This window comes from Onychostoma macrolepis, chromosome 11 (genome assembly GCF_012432095.1).
Source record: "Onychostoma macrolepis isolate SWU-2019 chromosome 11, ASM1243209v1, whole genome shotgun sequence".
NCBI lineage: Eukaryota > Metazoa > Chordata > Actinopteri > Cypriniformes > Cyprinidae > Onychostoma > Onychostoma macrolepis.
In genome coordinates this window covers 20,619,509-20,644,276 of record NC_081165.1, presented here as the reverse complement: position 1 = coordinate 20,644,276, position 24,768 = coordinate 20,619,509, and the positions used below count along the sequence as shown (strand labels likewise).

At 37.2% G+C, this 24,768-nt stretch overlaps 1 protein-coding gene across 18 annotated transcripts in view; it reads left to right on the top strand.

The window, feature by feature from the left end:
* Positions 1–24,768, top strand: part of cadpsa (Ca2+-dependent activator protein for secretion a) — a 110,666-nt gene that overhangs the window by 20,598 nt on the left and 65,300 nt on the right. For all 18 annotated transcript variants that reach the window (XM_058791923.1, XM_058791922.1, XM_058791924.1 and 15 more), the window contains exons 4-7: positions 5,667–5,999; positions 19,451–19,531; positions 19,669–19,902; positions 22,238–22,359. In XM_058791923.1, coding sequence (XP_058647906.1) covers positions 5,667–5,999; positions 19,451–19,531; positions 19,669–19,902; positions 22,238–22,359 — 770 coding nt within the window. The remainder of the gene's footprint in view (positions 1–5,666; positions 6,000–19,450; positions 19,532–19,668; positions 19,903–22,237; positions 22,360–24,768) is intronic.

The following is a 24,768-nucleotide window of genomic DNA, read 5'->3' as shown; positions in this document are numbered from 1 at the left end:
GGGCGGGGGCTGGGGCCTCAGCCTCTGAGGCAGATCATGATCCGCCATGGCTCCAGAGACTACCTGTACTGCCATGGCCTCCCGAGTCCCCTGACCCGCCATGGCCGCCCAAATCCCCTGATCTGCCATGGCCACCCGAGTCCCCTGACTCACCTTGGCCGCCCGAGCTCCCTGCTCCGCCATGGGTCCTGGAACAGGTGCACGCACTCCCCCTCCCTGTTGGATGTCATACGGCGCGGGACGCGCCTTCCGGGAGGGGGGAGTAAATGTCAGACTTGTGTCTTGTGTTTCCCTCCCTCATATGCCCATATTTGGTTATTTTCCTGTTCCTGTACTCATTGTGTTAATTTGATTCCAGGTGTGTCTTGTCATCCCCTCGTTTGGTTGAGTATTTATAGTGTGTTCTGCCCCTTGTTTCCTTTCCGGTATTGAATGTCTTACGTCACTCGATGTTTCCTGTGTTACCTGCTTGGATTTCATTAAAAGATTATTGGAATTGTTACTACTCCTCAACTCCTCGCTCCTTCGTTCCCATGCTCCTAGTGAGAATTGTGACAATTACTTTCATGAAATATAATTACTTTCATGAAAGTCTCTCACACATGAGAAAACTCAAGTCATATCAGCGACCTGAAAAAAGCAATTTATTCTACACAGGAGTGGTCTGCTATGTTGATACCATGGATACTTGGTAACTCCTCTATTAACTTTTGGTAGCATAATAAGTAAATCCTGCAAAAAATGTGCCTGCAAACAGGGTTTTTTAAGCAAGTAGTAATGCTTTTTTTGTGATGATGCATGCCAATAAGTGTCATTATAGAGCCCAAGGCCAGTGTGTTGGATGTTTCAAGTTAAATGAGAGTTAACAAAACACAAACAGCAGAAGAAATGACTTGGTGCATCATTAAGCTACATTATATGTTGTGAAGATAAAAGTCCTTTTTACTTTTAAGGACATCTAAACAGATCCTTTATCTCTCCCATTAATATAATGCAGTTTAAAAGGGATTGTTTAGAAATGTTAAGCTGTTTGCTTTATGCTGATTTGATGAGCAGAGTAATCCATGTCGGTGCATATATTAAATAAGTACACAGTTGCAGTAAATCTGTTGAATGTTCGAAGTGACTTCAGCTCAAGATGTTGAAGGTATTAAGTCCCTGCAAAGGATTTTGTGAAACTTTCCTCTCTGATTAATATGTAGTCTCAAAGTGACACATATTGTAATTGTATTTTAGGGGATATATTATCTTTTATGACCTAGAAGGGGTGAATCTGAAATAAATTGCTACACAGGCTAGAGTTTTGGGGCGAAAAGGAGATTGGTCTCAGTATGGGTGGTAATTTAATGAGGTGAAACTAATGAGCGAAATGCCTTTGTACTCAGTCACAGCCAAAGCCAGCTTTTTCAATTCAATTAAACCCTGATACTCTTATTGAATTTGTGCTGGATGTTCCCTCTCTGTCAACTCATCTCCCCTGCTTATCCAGGCACGTTAAGGGAATTGTGTCGACTGGAGAGAGGTAGGCTGAGATAAAAATATGAGAGGTGAACCGGTGAGAGAATACAGAAAATAAAAAGAGTTAAAGAATAGATTATTAAATAAATATAGCCTTAAACCCTACTGCAGACTGTCAGACAGATTCTGCACTGCCAGATTCACACCAATTTTTTCTTGTTATGAATCAGGACTCTATTGTGCACTTTATGACACAGGGAAAATCTTGCCTAATTTAGGATAAAGTATTTCTCAAGTGTCTCAATAGCCATTTAACAAGGTTGCGCTGACCTGCAGCCAATGTTTTTGAACCCACAAAAATTGCTTTGCTTGGAAATTATAGAAGCAGCCTTGGCCTCTGATTCTCTGAGCTCATCCCTTTATTTAGATCACACATGAATCTGTGGCTGTTAAGATTGATGGCTTGAGCAAGTCTGTGTGTGTGTATATATACAGGTGCATCTCAATAAATTAGAATGTCGTGGAAAAGTTCATTTATTTCAGTAATTCAACTTAAATTGTGAAACTCGTGTATTAAATAAATTCAATACACACAGACTGAAGTAGTTTAAGACTTTGGTTCTTTTAATTGTGATGATTTTGGCTCACATTTAACAAAACCCCACTAATTCACTATCTCAACAAATTAGAATATGGCGACATGCCAATCAGCTAATCAACTCAAAACACCTGCAAAGGTTTCTTGAGCCTTCAAAATGGTCTCTCAGTTCGGTTCACTAGGCTACACAATCATGGGGAAGACTACTGATCTGACAGTTGTCCAGAAGACAATCATTGACACCCTTCACAAGGAGGGTAAGTCACAAACATTCATTGCCAAAGAAGCTGGCTGTTCAGAGTGCTGTATCCAAGCATGTTAACAGAAAGTTGAGTGGAAGGAAAAAGTGTGGAAGAAAAAGATGCACCTCCAACCGAGAGAACCACAGACTTATGAGGATTGTCAAGCAAAATCGATTCAAGAATTTGGGTGAATTTCACAAATATTGGACTGAGGCTGGGGTCAAGACATCAAGAGCCACTACACACAGACGTTTTTGGCTACAGTTGTCGTATTCCTCATGTTAAGCCACTCCTGAACCACAGACAACGTCAGAGGCGTCTTACCTGGGCTAAGGAGAAGTACTGGACTGTTGCCGAGTGGTCCAAAGTCCTCTTTTCAGATGAGAGTAAGTTTTGTATTTCATTGGAAACCAAGGTCCTAGCATCTGGAGGAAGGGTGAAGAAGCTAATAGCCCAAGTTGCTTGAAGTCCAGTGTTAAGTTTCCACAGTCTGTGATGATTTGGGGTGCAATGTCATCTGCTGGTGTTGGTCCATTGTGTTTTTGGAAAAAAGTCACTGCACCCGTTTACCAAGAAATTGGAGCACTTCATGCTTCCTTCTGCTGACCAGCTTTTTAAAGATGCTGATTTCATTTTCCAGCAGGATTTGGCACCTGCCCACACTGCCAAAAGCACCAAAAGTTGGTTAAATGACCATGGTGTTGGTGTGCTTGACTGGCCAGCAAACTCACCAGACCTGAACCCCATAGAGCAGGGGTCTTCAACTAAAACGGCTCGAGGTCCAGTAATGAACCCTCCCCACCAGCCGAGGTCCGAACAATTATATATAAAAAACAATCGATGGTTTTTGCCAGGCCAGGGTATCTGCAGGATATTTAAGCTTAAATTCAAGACTTTTAAAGACCTTTTTTTTTAAGACCTGCACAAAAAAATAAAAATAAATAAAAAATTAAATGACTGTAAAAAGCACGATTTACTGTTCAGATGCAGGTTTTCACAAAAACAATCAAGTATTATATTAATTAAATAACATACTGTATAAATATATTTTATTGCCTTAATTGTTTACATTTTATAACACATCTTCTTGTTGATCCACCAGTTCACATTTACAACTTTGCGTGTTTGCTTAAAAACATGGATTGATTTTCACATTGGCCTTTGACAACAGCAGACTGTACGGGCTGATTGAAAATGGAAAATCATTCTCTTCCAGCAGGTGGCGCTTTGGGAATGGCAGTACACAAAGCCCAAGAGACAGACTCCACAAAGCAGCGAAGCAGATGACTTTGAAACGTGCAGCGCTCATATTTATTCAAAGAATAGCGCAATTCTTGTCTTTCAGTCCCCACATTTAACACCTCCTGAAATCATAATTAAGACTTGTAACATTTAAGATTTTTAAGGACCCGTCAACTTTCCTAATTTTTGAAAATGCCATTGCTTTTCACCCACTGAAAGTTTCATCTGTCTGCGCGCAGCGGGCAGCTCTCTGCTCTCATCACTGCACGCACGAGCGCACCCAAACGGCTCTAGAGCTGACCTTGATCTGCTAGATATAAATTTGATGTACTAGAAATTAGCGTTTGGTGTTTATTTCATTATGTCAAAAGCCTTCACGGATTCGGACCGGAGTCCGCTACCGTAAAGACTACAAAAGCTGCGCCAGTTGAAATAGAAGCTAGATATGTAGGTCCGGGTCCAGATGGGACGGCTTCTGGGTCCGGACCCGGACCCGGACCGCGGTCCACCTGTTAGTGACCTATGCCATAGAGAATCTATGGGGTATTGTCAAGAGGAAAATGAGAAACAAGAGACCAAAAAATGCAGATGAGCTGAAGGCCACTGCCAAAGAAACCTGGGCTTCCATACCACCTCAGCAGTGCCACAAACTGTTCACCTCCATGCCACGCCGAATTGAGGCAGTAATTAAAGCAAAAGGAGCCCCTACCAAGTATTGAGTACATATACAGTAAATGAACATACTTTCCGGAAGGCCAACAATTCATTAAAAATGTTTTTTTTTATTGGTCTTATGAAGTATTCTAATTTGTTGAGATCGGGAATTGGTGGGTCTTTGTTAAATGTGAGCCAAAATCATCACAATTAAAAGAACCATAGACTTAAACTACTTCAATCTGTGTGCATTGAATTTATTTGATACACGAGTTTCACAATTTGAGTTGAATTACTGAAATAAATGAACTTTTCCACAACATTCTAATTTATTGAGATGCACTTGTATATATATATATATATATACATACACACACATACATACATCTATATGCAGTCATGGCCAAAAATATCGGCACCCTTGGTAAATATGATCAAAGAAGGCTGTGAAAATTAATCTGCATTGTTAACCCTTTTGATCTTTTATTTAAAAAGAAATCACAAAAATCTAACCTTTTATTGGATGATAAGAATTCTCTCAAAAGTGTTCGGCAGCAATGTCTCTAGTTATAGTGAAACTTTGTTCATTTTCTTCAGGAACAGCGCCGTTGTTGTTACCTCGCTTGTGAGAAGTCGTAGTTTTTAAGTTGTTAAACTATATTATTGATAAATTCATCAGAATAGTGCTAACAACATTAGCACGTATGTTAACGTGTGTGCAAACTATATGTGTCTGTGAGGGAGTGAGAGCAGGAGAGATAGAGTATGTGCTTTCTGTACATAATAAAACGTAATTTTTTTTCTGGCAAAAACATGGACATGATCTGTCGTTTTTATCTTTTTGTTTACTATATTTATTTGTTTGGTTAGTGTCGATGTGGGTTTTGGTTATTTTGCTGTTTTAGGCTGTAAGGACCTTTGAAATAACTCAAATAATTTGGCGAAGTGATATGGACATGTAATGCGGTCAAGAGCTACCTGGAACTACGTTCACCGTGCGTTTCCCCGAAAATAATTGCACACCTTGGAACGTTTGTCAGCCAGTCAGATTCAAGCATTCAATGGCCCCGCAGTGTGTGTATAATATATGTAAGGGATAATCAACGGCTAGCTGTGCATTAAACGATTTGAATGCACGACGTGGAGGCAAAATATATAGCATAAGTGTGTGTGTGTGTATGTGTGAAAGAAATTAATAATTTAACAATTAACTTAGTAAGGATGCATTAAATTGAGTAAACATAATTTTACAACAAGAACTTTCTATTCATCAAATAATGCTTAAAAATCTTACCAACCCCATGCAGCATGTCTGAACTCCTCAGCTGGTTATTGCGAACTTTGATGTGCTTGAGGGTAGCTGGGAGTTCTGGAAGGGCCTGAATGTTGTTGTCATCCAACATGAGGCTATTCCAAACTGTTAACCAGTAGTGCATATTTGTTACTGTGACAAGATTTATGTCTGATCACAGGTGTTCCTTAAAAGTGACCGTGTGTCCCGTATGGTCCAAAGCGGCGGCTGCTCAGCCAGTGACTCTCGTGAGGTCTTCAAGAAGCACATCGAGAAGCGAGTCCGCAGCCTGCCTGAGATCGACGGTTTGAGCAAGGAGACTGTCCTCAGTTCGTGGATAGCCAAGTTTGACACCATCTACAGGGGAGAAGAAGACCCACGCAAACACCAGCAGCGCATGACAGCCAGCGCTGCCTCCGAGCTCATTCTCAGCAAGGACCAGCTGTATGAGATGTTCCAACAGATTCTTGGCATTAAGAAGTTTGAGCACCAGCTGCTGTATAATGCTTGTCAGGTAAGGAGGGGACATTTATTCATTTAGTCTGTTCATTGTCAGGGAAGCGCACACTTGTTTCTAGTACATGACAATATAGAGATACATGTGATGATCTGAGTCTGGTTTTGGCTCTGTAATCTGATTTTTATCATGCTTTTCTTTTTTTGGAGGAAGATGACTAAACCCAAAGAGCTTTGCGAGAGTTGGCTTGAGAGCAAGCATAATTATGTGTTATTTCAAATTGCTTGAAATTGGTCTAGAAAGCATCTGCATGGACCAGAAAAAAACCCTGTCAAGATTCCTGCAGCAGGCTGAGGAAAAGCAACAGTGCCTTTGCTGAGGAGGTGTGAGTTTGCAAATTATGCTTCAGTTAGAAGAGCTTTCATTAGACCAGCTGCAGAAATGTACACAAGTCAAACAAAACCCAGAGTACCGCCCACATTGACTTGACATCCTTCACAGTGGATCATTTCAAAAGACACTGCAGAATGATATGAATTCAGAAGGTGATGTCATCCTAGGCCCTATGGGTTGTGGTCATTTCCTGTTTGTGGTAAGTGAAATGAATGGAAACCAGCAAAGTGCGAGTTTGTTGAAAAGCTATTTACACTGACAATAGCATGGATAGTGAATCATTGACTCTGCTTCAGGCAACAAGAAATGGTGTAGAAAGAATAAATGAAGAGAATAGTGGAGAACAGTAGTGGCTGTAGATGGAAGAACGACAATGAGTGGGTTCCAGAACAATAAAATAGACAGAAAAAGAGAAACAATTAAAGGAAAGCAGAGGAGCGTTCGACTGTCACATTTGTAGAGTGTAATCATGAGCTCTGCTCCAAAATTTAGTGAGTTGTCCATGCAGTATTTTAAGATCGTTCCAAATGGTACAGTATGCAACGTAATTAGTAAAATAATAAATACAAAATAGTGGGAAAGGTGAGAAAAAATAAACATACTTTGGGGTCAGTAAGTTTTACTAAAAATAGAAAATACTTTAATTAAGCAAGTATGAGACATGTTACAAAAGATTTCTATTTCAAATGAATGCTGTTCTTTCAAACTTTGTATTCTTCAAAGAATACTGAAAAAATTTATCATGTTTTCCAAAAAAATATTAAGCAGCACAACTGTTTTAAATGTTCATAATAAGAAGAAATGTCTCTTGAGCAACTTCTCTCTTGCCTGACAAGATTAGCAATGTGCTAATGCTAAACTCTTATTTTAATCAATTGTGAGTGGCTCACTAAATTTTGGAACAGACCTAGACCCTTGCCCATGGTTATATGAACGAAAAAATAAACACGTTTTGGGTGGAAAGCTTATGGTTTATATGCTGCCCCAAATTCCACACATCTTGCATTGCACAATGACAAAAATGACATTGAAAAAATGAGATACAATATCTGATTTATACTTGAAAAAAACTTAAATTAAATAAATAGATAAATAAGTAAGTAACGGCGTAAAATGGAGAAATATGAACCTGCAATAAGACACTTGACCTTAAAAATATTTTGACATTGTATTAAATAATAATAATGATAATAATAATTAGGTCTTTTTGGACCCCTCTGTGTTTTATGGATTTGTGTACTTGAATTGGGATAAGAATAGGAAACACCTTCATACAGAATTTCATGAAGGCTGCTGCAGATTTTGGGCAATTGTGGGGTTTGTGACCAGTGGGAAAACAAAATCGCCGAATCCGGAGGATGTCAGTGTAGGAGTCTGCTATTCATCATTTTGAATCTGAGTCTGTGTTCACACTGGAGCCAAGCGGGGCCTTTTGAGTGTGTGCCATTTTGATTATCTTTCTGTTAGCCTCATGAATCCTACTTACTGTGTAGGAATGGTAATATCCCTGTAACCATAGCAATGGCGGACACGCCAACCAGGTCTTACCTCAAATCTCGGCATCACCCCGGTCCTGTGGTTACAAACGCTGGCATATTTGTCTCTTTCTTTAGCTTCGTCTCTGTGTCATTCTCACTGCTAGTTTATGCAGGGTGCTTAAGTCTTTTATTTTTCACAGCAAGTCATTATTTCTGTTTTTCCACCGGGACTTCCAAGCCCCTTCCTGCTTTTTAAATTAAATCTTGTTGATAGGCAGAGTCTGTGTTAAACAGCTGTGTGTGCGTGTGTCTATGTGTATAACAGCATTCAGTACATTGGCTGTCTCCTGGGTAGTAGGAGTTTAATCCAATCTATCGACTCTTTCCTGAGGGCATTTCAAGATACCGGCTGTGGATGGCAAATAACTGACAGGCAATTAAATCCGATAGAAAATTCTGGAAAACGGATCAGTCAATAAGTGGAAATCAAGAACCTATTAATTTGGGGCCCGTAACTCACTCTGTCACTTTAGCCACTCTCTTGCAACTGTTGTGAGGTTAATTATACTGTATATAATTATTAGAGGTGTTAATTTTGCAGCTAAATTTATAATTAATTATATATATATAAAAAAATTATTCACATTTTTAATTAATTCAAATAAAAACGTAATGTCATTAATTAAAATTAAATGTCATTTAAATTGATTGAAAATGTAATATCTTTGGCTATTGTCTAGTTCCATGAGCTGTGCATTTTAAAGGAATAGTTAATCTAAAAATGAAAATTTGCTAAAAATTGATTCACCCCGTGTCATCAAAGATGTACATGAGTTTGTTTCTTCATTGGAACAAATTTAGAGAAATTACTCTGCAGATCCTCTGCAGTGATTGGGTGCCATCAGCATAAGAGTCCAAACAGCTGATAAAAACATCACGGTAATCCACACGACAGTCCATAAATTAACATCCTGTGCTGTAAAAAAGCTGCGTGCTTATGACCAAAATAGTCCATAATCCATAATTACATTTTCTCCGGTGAAGAAGTCTATCCCTTATTGTCCTCTCACATCAAAACCCACTGATATATTTGTTTTTGATTGAAAACATTGCTTGATTGGATATTTCTCTTCTGATTGAGACGAGATGACCTTTGCACTGGATAGTAAATATATTCAGCAAATTTTTCAACACAAGTTCACTCAAAAATGTAATTCACAAAAAACAACAACAATCAATTAAAATTAGACTAGACAGATGTCTTAACAGCAAATACAAAGCGGTAGCTTGACGCTGGTCTCCTCACACGTTGGATCAAATCCATTAATGATGTCCCCTGGTGAGGGCGCAGTCATAGGATGATGCATCCACCTCACAGAACACAGCAGGAACCTTCTTCAGCTCCATGTCAGTCGTGACACCGATGCCACACTGGGAATCTCAACAAAAGAGCTCACTGCTGTCCTACAGTCTTTTACTCTTTCCTCTTCACTCCTTCCTTCACTCATTCTCATTTCGACGGTACATATTGATTAACAAATGCATTTTACCCTGCAATCATGACTATAACTAGAACAAATGGATTTCAGCCATTCGCCCAGGATATGCATTTTGGTGTGGGCGTCCTGATGTAGGAAGCAATATTCTGTTGAATGAAATGTTGTCTTCCTGGCTTGGATAATGAAAGCCCAATCTGAAGTAATTGGCATGAATAGCAAATACAAGAGGAGCAGCAAGGTGACTTGACCGGGATGTGTGCGCTCTGGTTGATTGCTGTTAGCGAACACAAACTGATAACAAATCAGCAATGGTTCTACACACGCGCACATGCACTTCAACAAATGGCGTCCCTACTTGAATGTATTCATGACGGAGACACTCTCCGTATAACTAAAAGTCAACACAGAAATGGCTAAACAGCTACAAAGCTTTATCAAAGCCTTTTTGAGCAGACGTTGGTAGGGTGCAGCGAGGACAGCTGTTGCCACTCATTTACTCTCATCAAACCGTTGCGCTATCTGTATTCTCTGAAATGCAGATAACACAATGAGCTTTGAAAGCTCTGAAAATAAAGACCATGTATGTGTTTGTGTCGTGCTCTGCAGAATCCCTTTGCGCCCATGATGTGAGTGCGCGCTTTGTGGTGCGTGTTTTTGATGTCCGCAGTGTGACTATGCAGTGCTGAGGGTCTGTGCGTTTAAAGGCGCTTGTTGTTTGACAGAAATCACCTCAGTGCCCTTGTCTGATCTGAGGTAGTTGTCATGGAGATCGTAAACACGCAGAGCATTTAAACACTCTCTTGCCCATCAGCTGTTCTTCCCTTTGAATACATTACAGACTGTAACCTTATAATTACTTCTTTCTCTGTCCTTCCCCCACCCTCTCTTTTTCTCAGTGTCAATCACCTGAGTTATCGGTGTTTAAAAAAACATAGTTAAAGCTGCAGTCCGTAACTTTTTTTGGTTAAAAATGATCCGAAATCAATATTTGAGAAAGTACATAACCAGCCAGTGTTCAAAACTATCACCTTACTTTAGCCCGATTCACAACGGTTAGCTTATAATAATGTTTTCTAATTTGAGTGGTACGGGTAGGTTTTCGTGGGAAATTCGAGCATGGCACTGCGTCATTACGTCACGTCTGTAAACATAAAGAAGTTTTCCCGGCTACTAGGCTATCGCATGTGAGGATCCTGCAGGTGACAGATCATTTATAGCCTTTTCTCACAGCAGCTAGAATAATTAAATGTATAATTTTGATGGCGGATTGTAATCCAGAAAGTATTATGTGTTTATGAAACACGTGTGAATGAAATTAAAGTATATTCCAGTTTTAAATGTGCTTCTGATTACAGATAGCCTGGGATTACACATGATTTGTATTTTAAAGAAAACCAGTTCGAAAGGAGCATAATTTGCTTTTTGGGTTAAAATAATTTCTTAATAAGAAATTCGAGTGGCATGACAATTAGATTAGACTGTACAGAAATTGAAATCTACACGCTAATACACACTATACTCATAGTCAAGCAAGGCTGATGTTGTTAACATTAATAGTTTGAGAATAAAGTATAACAATAATAATAATTTGCACGGTTTGATGTGATATGAGCTAACCGATCTTTAGATTTAATCACCATTGGTAGCGAGATATATGGTAATGCTTTTTTCCTCAGTTGGTCAAAACAAATGTGGCAGACTTGTTACTTGTTCAGATGGCAATATACTGTGAAAATTCTTATTTGGGTCACACATTCCAAGACGTAGGCTAGAATCTGTGATTGCGAAGTAGGCTACAGTAAATATCCACACTGGTGCAGTGACTGACTGCCACACTTAATCTTCAGAACATTAGATTCATCTGCGTTGAGCCGTGCCGACACACGACCCCATGCATTAAGATAATTCCGCACACGGCTGCAATTCCGGGTTTTCAAACAGAGATGGCGACAAAGAGGCAAAACTTACGGACTGCAGCTTTAAGGATTGAGTGAGTGCACCAGTGTTATTTTAGTATTATTTATATATTACTGTATTATTGTAGTATGAATTCATATTTTGAATTAGCTTTTTGTTTTTATATTTAATTTTAGTTTAAGTTTTGGTAATTTTGTTATGTGCTTTTGTCATTTTTTTTTTTTACATGGATTTAAATTTAGTTTTATTTCAATTTTAGTTAAAGTAATTTTAGTGCTTCAATTAAAATTGCAATAACAAAAGGAAATGAAAATTATGCTTTTAGTACCCAGATGGTGTAGATATGGCAAGGGCTAACTAGGCCATTGCCATTGCTGTTTTTAAATATATACAGTACCAGTAGTTTTAGGCCTTCTGATTGCATTGTAGTTATATATCAGACATGAATGACGGAGCCTTTCAATCCAGTAATGGCAGTTCATACTGTTTCTCAGCTAGATATTTAATAGGCAGCTGCAAGACACTCTTGATAAACATGAATTCATAAATGCAGTGTATTACTCTGGGCTTATTGAAACTTCAATGCCCACCTGAGGTTTAACTTCCTTTCAGAAACTTACACTGACACTGCGAGTAACCATTAAATGGTTAGAGTTCCATTTTGGAAAAGGCCCCTGTTGACCATGGCAGTCATTTGCTGTAGCTACAAGAAGACTGGTCAGCAGGGTCTATTAGGTGAAATGTACAATAATGACATAATAGAGCTGACATGAAAGCAGCACAGCCTTTGCTTTCTTGCACTCTGACACATTCAGTCATCTATATTTTGCGACCCGCAAATACATGTTTACTTCAGGCAGGATTATGGGATCATGTGAGACTATAATGGTTTTATTAATTGAACCAAGAACTCCCATAAAAAAGCTCATAAAAAGAAATTATTTACAGATCTAGTAAATAATTAGTTATCTTGATTATGTGCTGGACAGGTTCTGTGTGTTTTTCCCACCCATGTCTGTACATTCTCGCTCATTTGCATAAAGATGGGTCTGTCTGCTCGCTGTCTCTCTTTCTGTATCTTAACAAGCTGCCACTCCTGTGTTGATTGCAGTGGTAAAGCGTAATTAACTGAGAGAGATCGTTCAGAGTGTGTTATCTGCACACTTGCCAGCTGAAATCTGTGTCCAGAATAATGGGATTGAATTGGCTAGTCACCATGACAGAACTACAGTAAATACTTGCAATATTAAAAAGTGCCAGGTAAGCTGCGTAGCCGACAGGGATTATATGTGGATTTGTTGTGCCAAAGCCTCCATCAGTGAGCGTTTTTCACCATCACTGACAAGCTTTCAACCATCTTGCAAAAGTTTTTATTATAAGTGATTATTTTTTTCCCCAGCAGCGTCTGTATTACGACATGAAAAAATGCTACAATAAAAACATTTTTGAATAATTCAATTTGGCTATTAATGCCAGAATAAATCATTCATTTATAACAAATGATCCAGTTATCCGAGAATAAAAAAGATTAAACTATTAAAATAAATTACACTATTGTTCAAAAGGTTGGGTTCAGTAAAGAACTATTATTTTTATTCAGCAAGGATATATTAAATTGATCAAAAATGACAAAGACAAAAACAAACAAACAAAAAAAGGTTTCCACAAAAAATATTAAGCAGCGTAAGCACCAAATCAGCATATTAGAATAATTTCTGAAGGCTCATGGCACTGAACTGCATAATGGCTGCTGAAAATTCAGCTTTGCAATCACAGGAATAATTTACATACAGTATATTAAAATTGAAAACTGTCATTTTAAATTGTAATAATATTTTACAGTATTATTAATTTTTTCCCACAAATAATTTTTGTAAAAGTACCAGCTCCAAACATTTGAACGGTATTGTGTATCTCATTAGTGCCATATCATAATACAAGCTACATACAAGTATAAATAATTCATACCTTTTTTAAAATCTGATTTTTAAAGCTATAAATGCCAGAATAAATGATCCATTAAAATGAAGAATAATGAATAAACAATAAAATTATTTAAAAAATAAAAAATAAATACATGCCTTGTTGGTACAGTGGTATTATTTTCATAAATATGTGTCAAATCGGTAGGAATGGATTTTTATAATAAATAACATTTCTCCTTTCACCCTCTATACTGTAAATCCTCTGTAATTATTTCAGGGGTCTTAGTTGAAATATTTCATATATATTCATACCGTATAGCTAAGGTACTGTATGTATCTCCCAGGTGGTAGATGCTGCACTTGTTTTATAGTAATGCTTCTGAATTGTGGCCTTTGATTACACAGACTGTAAAAATGTATTATTATCCCATATTTTTAAGAAATGTTGTAGGGTTCACATAGGACACGCTATCATTGGTAAAAGTAAATAGTATATACACTATATATATATAGTATATGCTGAAATGCACAATACAACATTGTCATAAACTAAAAAGTAAACAGAGATATGGATGTGAAGGTAACAATAGACTGCTTCAAAAAATCATTTAGACAGGGCTGTATTACAAGAGACTCTGTGCACCTGTGTGTATAATGCACTTTCTTGCCCATAGTCTTATTCCTCTTGCATTAATCCACGCTTCTGCAATTGTCTTCATGCATGGATTCATCACATGCATTTTTGATATGAGGATGGCAGCCATTTCCCCCTCTTTCATCAAAGTAGAGCTTGGCTAGTCAAAATCCACATTCTCCCTGCCTGTGCTCAGTACCAGCATGGATCACCTCTTATTACCCATCTCCTCACTATTGATCAGGAGCAGAGCCCTGGGCAATCAGACCATGTTTTTTCCTATAGCTAGAATAATTCGCTCTGCCGTTAGAAATCTTGATAGTGTTCTGTCCTCTGCTTTTCTTCCTGTGTTGATTTTTCTCAGTCTGTAATGGTGATTAAACTCGTGACCCTGTCTTAGACGATCGCCCTGCCCTCAAAAGCTTGCTGAAATTGGAATATTGATTCAATAAAATTTTCCACTGATTTGACTTTTCCCCTATTGCTGTTCTGTCCATTTTCTTTACATGATAAAGGTAAAAACTAACCTGGACTTTCACTGCCTAGTGGTGGAAGTTGCACTTTTTCCTTCAGTTTGTGAAAGATTGCAGTTGCAGAGATGTTTACAATAAAACGCTGTATGACTTTGCTTTAATTTTACACAGCTATTGTGGGTGTAACATTGTGCCTTGAAATCAGAAAAAACATGAAATCAGATGTCTAGCATTAAAGTTCACCCCCTGCTAGTTTTGTACGCCTCCATCATGTGGTGTTGGATGCTAACCACCGTTACACCTACGCTAATCAGCGTTCCACTGAGTTGCCTCCGTCCCAGAAGAACTAACTTCACCAAACAGACTAAATATTTAACGACCACAGTTTAAGAAGCACTCTTGAATGTTCTGAGTGCATAGCAGGTCATTTTAGTTTGTTTTTTTATCCCTGGAGAGAGGGACTGTGTTGTCAGTGTGCTCTACTGGTAGATTGAAGCAAATGCTACAAAATACTCTAGCAATACTATGGTACACTGATGACAATAGCCTAGCTTGACGCTTTTATGTAATAATCGTCAACAATGTTTTAAATTTTACCAGTATGTCAGATCTTATTATAACCTACAATGGAAGCTATAAATAGTCATTTGTCATTCTGTTTTATTTTCAGGTACCTCACAAGCTAAACATTAGGCCATTTTAGCATGCTGCTAGCTGGTTATTCTGTTAGCATTTTGCTAACCAATTAGCCTTACTTGTTACATATACATGACCCCCCCCCCCCAACCAATTAAGTGCAAACTCCGCTTTGCAACCGATTCTGAACATATTCATTAGTCTTGTCAATCAAAGTGCTGATTGCATACACAACATTGAACCTAATGTAAACTCATAACCCTAACCTCAGCTCTAACCTTAACTTAGCTTTGATAGCGCATCTTGATAGACAGCATTACTGTTTGTCACGATCAGATTCGTCCATGATTTTTCACATTTCTTGACAGGAGACCAGTGTTGTTATTGTCGACTAAATTTATTAAAAATAGTTTTCGGTAATTGAAATAAAGCTGAAATACAATATCCTAAACTTAAAAAAACTTTAAAAACAAAGTTAAAAATGTTGCCTTTGCAACTATCTGCAATATATAAGTTTAAGTTACTAAACATACTAAAAATGTAATAAATAAAATAAAAAATAAACAAATAATTTAAGCTATATGGAAATATTTTTTTAAAAATGGTAAAAACACATAAATATGAAATGTGAAGTAAATATGAAAAGATGATCGGTTCACGTGTGCTGCTTGAACTGAGGCAATACAGTGATCTGTCACGACACATTAAAGAGCCACAAAATGGTATTTATTGTTTGAATTTCTTAAAAAATGACAAAATTTGTTATTTGTTTCATACCAGAAATAACCTGCTCTGTCCTTTCTCTTTGCTCCACAATGTAATTTTTACTGTGTGAGAACGGCATTGTTTGTCGGACATAGCAACAGTAACAAAAGGAGGGCGGGTTTTTGGTAAGGGTCTATTGACCAATGAAATTGGCTGTGGGGTGGGGTTTGCTGCTTTGGCAAAATAGATAACGCTGTTTTAATTATCTTAAAATATGAAGGTTATCTGTTTTGGAACAGACTTTGTAAGCAAATTCCTCTTGTGGTCTGGGGATGTCAATCTGCAGGGGGACAGAATATCAAGGAAACATATCTTATTAGTTTGGAATAACATGAGGATGAGTAAATACGGACAGAATGTCAATATTGTGGCAAATTATTCTTTTAATGTTTGAGAAACTGTTGTCCTTCTTGACACTGTCTGACTCTGTTTTGTTGGACTCACCTTCTACTCACACACACATACGCACACACGCACTGGCCAGACAATCTCTCTGCCTTGGCTGGCTTAGATTAGGCACATTAATTTAATTACACATGTCTTGTTTGCACCAAATCTGATTATCATCAGGCAATGACATCATGGATTGCTCCCTTGCTGGTGCATGAAAATCTCAACAAAGTTAGGATGTGTCATGGCACACCGGGTTATTTGTTTATTGTTGTTCATCTGAAGGCCTTGTTTGGCAAAACCCATCTTTTACATTTTATCAAGTTCCATTGACTTGATAATAGCCTCTCTCAATCTGGTTCCAAGGTTATCTAAGGTGTCGCGATAGAACGGTTGTTTGCTTACAGCAATGCCATTCATCTGGTTTACATTCTGGCTCAAAGCCAGAGCAGATAAATAAATTAAGAACTAATCAAAAGCCTCACAGAGCAGTTAAATGACAGTGGTGGTAGGTTCTTTTATGTTAGCTGGTTTGTCTTTGCGATGTCTACACAATGAGAGAGGCAGCTGAGATGTGAGGCATGTGTGAGAAAGACTGAACGCTGATTCATCTTTAGCATTGACTGGTTCAGTCTACCAGCAGCAGGAGAAGAACCATGCATGCTGTGCTGCTTGGTCTCAGCTTGAAAAGCTAATTTCACTGTTAGAATGTTTGTGACCAGACTCAAAAATGCCATTTAGGGAAAGTAGTATCATTGGGTGGTGGTCAAGGCAGTTCTGTTTAATGCTAGGCTAGACTTTTGATTACATATTGTAATGGAATATATTTGACAATAAATCTTGCATTTACTAAGTGTGTTTTTTCAGAAGTAAATTTCTACATATTAATTGAGCTATAACTAAAAATGTTCCACTAACGTTGCCAAAGATCAAAGTTGTGTGTTGTGTTTATGTGAAAGTGTGCTTATTTTAAAATGTAGACCTTGTCCCTTTTGGGTTTCCATAATCTATTGCACATTCCATACGGATGACAATGGGTGTTTTTAATTTCAATTAAAAGTTATCAGGCTGTTAATATAAGGGCTTAGAAAAGATTGCTGGATATGCTAAAATTTGTGGGGTTTTTGGCATTGTGTCTTAATAAAATAGTTTTGTAAGCAGTTAGACTAGTGTTTTAAAGTTAGCAATTTTCTTGAAAGCAAATGCACTACTTTTTAAGTTTAGGGTTATTTCTTTAAGGAATTAACACTTTTATTCAGCAAATGACATTATAAATAATATTTATAATGTAAAAGATTTCTATTTGTAGTTATTTTAAACTTTCTGGTTATTAAAGAATCCTGAAAAACAGAAAGAAATTAGCATGTTAGAATGATTTCTGAAGAACCGTTTTTATTGTAGAGTATATATATATATATATATATATATATACTGCTTTGTTATTTCTGTGTTGAAACTGGCTTTGTTGCAGAATCAACTATAAGATGTGCCAGATTTTATTAATGTCATTATTAGGGCCCCATTGACTTCAAAATATTTTCTTTCATTAAGAAACAATAGAAAATCAGGTTTGGAACAACATGACTTCATCATCTAATAAACCTGAAATTGCTGGACACAGGTGCATTCTCTGTGGAAAGTATTTTTGATCTTGGATGGGGATGATGCTTAATCTGTGTCTTGGACTCCCATCCTGTTATTATGCAGTAACATTAAGCATTTCATTATGAAAACGCCCACACATTGGCATGATGCATGTGAGTGTGTGTTCATATACTGTATGTGTGGGACAGAACTTGAATTCATGAATTCATGCGTGTGTGATGTGAGCATGTGTTTTAATTGTGTATGCCTGCACAGTTATACGCACTCATTGTTTTGTGTGAGCAATCTGTATGTTGCAAGTGCAGTGGTGTGTGTGCGTTCATTTGCATGTAGGAATCCTCATGGAAGGGTGTAGGTGTTAGTAGCTATTTGAGTACTGAATTTAGCCCAGCTGGAGTCAGGAACGGGGACACCATGGCCATAGCCTGTCCAGATGGTCCTCCACCCAACCATACAACTGACTGGCCAATTCTTCCCCCGTAAGGCTCTGAACTCACCATTAGTTCAGAACCCTTTAGTATAGAACATACTGGGTATTTAAAGATGCATCCCTTGGCCATAAACTGATAAGTTTGTAGGATAAAAAGTGACATGCTGTTTGATTTTTGCAACAAGGTATTTAAACATTCAGGCCTCCAGCTAACAGTTTCATTATTAGGTTGGGCATTGAGTGATGGCAGTACAAAAATAGCTAATTAAAGAAACACTGAGGTCTGTCTTATTCTTAGCCAGGGTGATTTTTCTGGCTTGGAGAGTTCACTGTTAGATAAAAGGAATGGTTCATCCAAAAAAATGAAAATTTACTCTTTACCCTCTGGCCACCCAAGGGTTTATTTCTTCATCGGAACAGATTTTGAGAAATGTAGTTTAAATTTACTTCGCTTGCTCACCAGTGGATCCTCTGCAGTGAATAGGTGCCGTCAGAATCAGAATTCAAACAGCTGATAAAAACACCACAATAATCCACAATTAATTCACTCAACTCGAGTCCATCAACATCTTGTAAAGCCAAAAGCTTTGTATCTGTAAGAAACAAATCAATCATTAAGATGTTTTTAACTTCAAACCATTGCTTGCGATTCAAACCATTACAAGTTCTCTATCCATGATATTGCTTTCTCCAGTAAAAAAGTTGTCTTGTCTGAATAGGGAGTGAAATATGCACAGAAGTTCATGCTTCATTTTTAAATGATTCGGAAGTTGCCTTCTCAAGTGGCATGATGACAAATTGCTGATGGACTTTGGCCTCTAATCTAATAACAGTCCTGATCTTTCAGATGGACAGAGCTGTGAATGTATTGGATGGAGGCTTGAAGAAAGCCACATGCAGGCATTAAATATTGAATACAGTTTGCTTGAGGTTTATTTGGCACGGTTGGTATGGTACATCTAACAAAATGTAATGATTTATGATTAAAACTAATCAAAAGATAAAATTAAATGATTAAATCAGAAATCAAGATACTTTCTGAAAACAAGTATTGATCTCTTATCACTTGGTATCTCATGTATACATGTAGTTGTTTCTCTGAATAAATGCAGCTATTTCTTTTAAAAAAAAAGTCTGTTTTGAAATTACAGCTGTGTTCAGCTCTGATCTGTATGCCCTTTTATGAACATTCAATTCTTTATGTACACACAATGAATGTGAATATTGACGATTGCCTTTTGTTGAACTGATCAATTTTGGCACTGTTTATTGTAATGGTGAAGGTCAGATATGGTTGATCATGTTACAGGGAGGAAAAGTTATTTGTAACTTGTAAATGCATTAAAATGTGTGTCTTTTACAGTTGGATAATCCTGATGAACAGGCTGCCCAGATCAGAAGAGAGCTGGATGGACGACTCCAAATGGCTGATCAATTCACCAAAGTACGTGTTCCAATCTCAAACAGTTATACATGAAGCTGTTGCATACTGCACTTTTTAGGCTTATAGAGGAACCTATTCTAGTCTCGTTTTGTCCCTCTTGGTCATAATTGCTTTTCTTTCCTTAACACTCTGAATAGGCTGGCAGGTTCCCCAAGTTTGTGTCCAGGGACATGGAGGCCATGTACATTGAGGAGCTGAAGTCATCAGTGAACCTGCTGATGGCCAATCTGGAGAGTATGCCGGTGTCTAAAGGAGGAGAGTTCAAACTGCAAAAGCTCAAGAGAGGCCATAACACTTCCATCATTGACATGGGCCAAGAGGACGAGAATCAGCTCTCCAAGTCTGACGTAGTTTTGTCTTTCACTCTGGAGGTACTTCTTCTTGCTTAGTGTTTTGTCATTGGGATATAAATCCACTTGACACTCTAAACCACCATTTGAGTTAGATTCATTTTCTGAACATCTCTGAGGGGCACTTTGAGCCATTTCTGGGATCAAACTCTCCTTGCTGACTACTTTTTTTTTTGTCCAAATTTAAATATAACTATCCACCTTATTTTTCAACATGGAAGTAAGCCGTTTTCTGTGACTGTGTGAGACTTCCGGTTAATTTGCCATTGTAGGGACGTAACAAGAAGAATAGCAAAGTGCAGTAAATGGTAAAACTGTTTGCACTACAAACCAGTGTGTTCATAATTAAGAAAAGACATTAAATAATAATATAATATAATATAATATAATATAATATAATATAATATAATATAATATAATATAATATAATATAATATAATATAATATGGTAAGACAGTGCAATATTGCAATATCAAGCAGCAAAACAAGTACATCTAAAATTAGCTGGAAGTGGATGACACTGGAAGCCAGACACATTCAATTTTCAAATGGCTGTGCCTGCTCTTATTCTTATTCTCTTATTTGTTAGAATTCTCAAAGAACCACTGAGAAAAACAAATTAGGTAATTAAGTAATTTTCTTTATTTTTTTCTTTTCTTTTCTTTTTTTGTGAAAAACACAGACATTTGATTCATACATGAGTAAAATCACAAAGTACACCTGTGAAACACAAAGTTGACCAACTGAATAGGGTTTAAGAGTAAAATGCAGCCTGCATGAAAGATCAGTGTTCAAAATTTTTACCTAGTGGTTAAAGATCTTGGTTCATAATTCAAATGTTGCAGCTTTGACCCTGTGCAGTTTCAGTGTTCTGAATAATATTGCATCAAACATTGCCTTTTGAATTCTCACACGAATTTGTCTTCAGAACACTAAGCTTTCCAGAATACCACATCACATTGCCCACACTTAAGAAAATAGAATTTCTATGAGCACTTTCCTTTTCACCACCATCTGGTTGTAGCTTGTGATTTGATAGGAATTGATCTGATCATCAGCACACAACAATGTCCTAATAAAATAATTGGATCTGTGATGGTCTTGACATTCATCACTGGCTTGACGTAGGATTTCTGTACTTGCTTTTATCGGGTGAAAATTTAATTTGCACAGCCATTGCTTTGAATATCTCATTACAGCATGTTGCATATCAACGTCAAATATCACAGACCATGTTGGTGCATTAGCAATTAGACAAATTGAAAATGCCACCTTATGTTCATCATGCGGGTTTAAAAGAGGGCAGGAGAATTCTGAATTTGTGAGTAGCAGATAAGTCTGTGTGTGTGTGTAGACAAGTCTTACTAAGCACAAACCGGACAGAAAATCCTGAGTGGCACTGACAGCCTGCTACAAAGCTAGCTTTAATCAAGTGACATTATCTGAGAGGAGATATTCCCTGAAGAAGGGGGCAATAAAACTGTGATGTATGTCGGGTGTTAACAGCTCGTTCCCCTTTCACTGATACCTTTGTGATGACGGCTTTATCTGACACATCTCACATCCTCTGTCCTCATGCACGCCAGCTGTGTGTGGGTTTGGATAAAAGTGCTTCTAACTTATCTCACATGTCAAAGGATTAGTTCACCCAAAAATGTAAATTCTGTGATCGTCTATTCACCCTCATGTTGTTCCAAACCAGAATGGCTTTTTTCTACAAAGGAAAATAAATTGAGAATACAGAATACGTTTTTTTCCCCATGCAATTACAAAGATTGTAGACTGAAGCTTTCAAGCTTTAAAAATATTTAAAAGCACCATAAAATATAATAGGAATACTAAAGGAATTCTACCAGTGGGCTGTTAACTAAATCAGTCTGATTCATACATGAGTTATTCAGAATTGTGAACTGGATGAACTGATTCACGAAATAGATTTGACTCAAAAGATCAGTTTTTACCCTGATCCTAATTTGATGTTTTCAATTTTGTCTGTAATATGCATTTTGATTAATTTATGCAGGTTTGCAGACCATTTACAAGCATTATACAATCAAATTGTCATTCTTTAGGTTTTTTTTTTTTTTTTACCTCACACTAGCGCTGCAATTTAGGATCTCTGAAAAATTGAAAAAATATTGATTCATACATTATTTGACAATATTTCACACAACATTAATGTTTTGTTTTATTTTTGTGGTGTCATTTTATTTGTAGAAAAGGCATTGTCTCCTTTACTTTCTTGAAGTTGGTTTTGGGGTTATCAACAGTGTGTTTAGATAACAGTCACAATTGTTTTTTTGTTTTTTTCACAATTGAGTCGTCTCTATAGATTTCATCTTATTTTTTTCCACAGGTGGTGATTATGGAGGTACAGGGTCTAAAGTCTTTAGCGCCAAACCGGATTGTTTACTGCACCATGGAGGTGGAAGGTGGACAGAAACTTCAGACCGACCAGGCAGAGGCCTCCAAACCAACGTAGGTCTCAAAGAAATTTCTTGTCAAACATTATGTATGTTCTTTGCGTCAACATTATATTGAATCCAGCTTCACTTCTCAGTGAAGTTTAAGCACTGAGAAAGTTTATAAACAGCCTTGAAAGCTGCTGTCTGGAATAAATGATTCTCTTGCAGACTAATTAAATCAGCCTATGTACACTAACCAACACAAACCAGTTTAGGTTTGATTACTTGTCTTCATGCATACAGGCACATTCCCACTGAACCGTTCAGAGCTGGAGGAACGTAATCTCAAATGTTGTTTGCCGAAGCTGTGTGTGTGTGTGTGTGTGTGTTATTTAGCTCATTACATGATCAGTTGATCTTATTATTGTGTACACAGTAGGCCCATTCTGTTTGTGGTGAGTTTTAACGCTTCATTATGAAGTAACAATTCTGGGGATGTAATCAACACTTACGAAAACCGTACGCTGATCGCATTACTCAACTAGACTTGTCATATTTGTTTGTGTGTGAGGAGACTGATTCGAGTGTAAGAGAGAGAGGAAACACCACACACACAATTCTCACACTTTTCACTGAACATGCTTCACCCACTCATTTGGTCAGCTTACACTCACACTGATTTCTGTCACATTTCTGGAATTGTAAATTATTTCTTTTGTCGTAGAACAACATCTCTTGTTAATGAAAGTTCCCTTTAAATGATCATTTTGCTGCAAAATTACCTCGAGTTCACACTGTTTCTACTTCAAAGTATACAGTATGACTTTATATCTTGCAATTGCAAAACTTTGTTTTTTTATAACTGAGCTTATATCTTGTCTTACTGTTTGACTTTATATTTCACAATTTGACTGTTTTGTACACAATTGCAACTTTGCTTCACATAATTGACTGTTATCTCACAATGTAAATCTTATAATCTCGCAACGTGAAATTTTATTTCACAGTGTGACTTTGTCTTGTAATTTGGCTGTATCTCATAATTACGATTATCGTAATATACTTTATGTCTCTGGCAATTGACTTATATCAGTGGGACTTATTTTACAGTGTGATTTTATATCTTTTAATCTGACTATATCTCACAATTGAGATTTTCTAATAACTTTATATTTCGCAATGTGACATGAGCTTACAGTTGTAAATATTTTCCAATTTTAACTTTGTTTTTCATAAATGACTTAATATCTCACAGTGGAACTACTGTATATTTGACTTTATATCCCGCAGTTGCAAATTTTTGCAAAGCTAAATTTATATATCGTAATGTGACTTTACATTTCTCTTTTTCGACTTCTCCATGTGACTTTACAAATGACAACATATTACAGTTTTCGATTGCAACCATCTCACAATTGCAAGTTTCTCATAACTGACTTTATATGTCAGAATGTGATATATATTTTTAATCTCACACAGTGACTTTTATTCCACAACTTTTTCTCATAACTGAATTTAAAGTATATCTCACATTGCGACTTCAGCAATTTGCAATTGTAAATATCTCACAGTTGCAATAACTGACTTAATATCTCATAATTTTGACTTTATTTCTTTAAATTTTTTATCTCACAGTGTGACTTTTATCTCACAAAGTAACTTTATATCTTGTAATTTTGACTTTGTCTTGCAACTTTGAATTTATTGTTACAGTGTGAGACAATTGTCATATCAAACAATTTGTCTTTACATCTCACAATTCACAAAACTTTCCCACAACATATCATCTCACAGTTACTTTTTTTTTTTTTTTTTTAACTCTGAGGCAGAAAACCTACACCCATAGCCCAAAACTTATTTCAATAACTTATTTTCTATATATATATTTTTTTTTTCAGATAAAACATTCCAAACATTAGAATAGGGGCTTGATTGGATTTGTGCCATACATATTAAATGCGAATGTCAGAATGTGACAGTGAGAGATTGATGTTGTAAAATGCCTAGTCAATGCTATCAGTCGTGGCTACAGTCTGCAAAGATGTGCACTGCATAGCCTGCCATACAAGACAATTGATGAGCCTTGGCTTTTGCCCACAATTTCACTGAGGTCATATCATACAGTCTGACAAGCAACAAATGTAAAAGATAGAAATAATTGCATGGTGTACAGCCAACTTTACACACACACACATACACACACAAAACAAAAATGCTCATATCCACTCTCTTTCCACTAAATATACGCAGTTGCTCAGATCAACAAGTTCTCTCATTCACACACGTTTGCCGCACATTTCTCCAGAGCTTGCTGTAATGCTAAAAACCTGCTGGGTCTCAGGGGTAGAGCCGTGTGAGGATAGATGAGAGGGAGTCTGGGAAAGCAAAAGAATGATGGGAAACTGCTGAGAGACATGCCTTCTGTACCTGTTTGATCAGACACCTTAAAACTATGGGGACTGATCCTAAGACATCTCTTTAA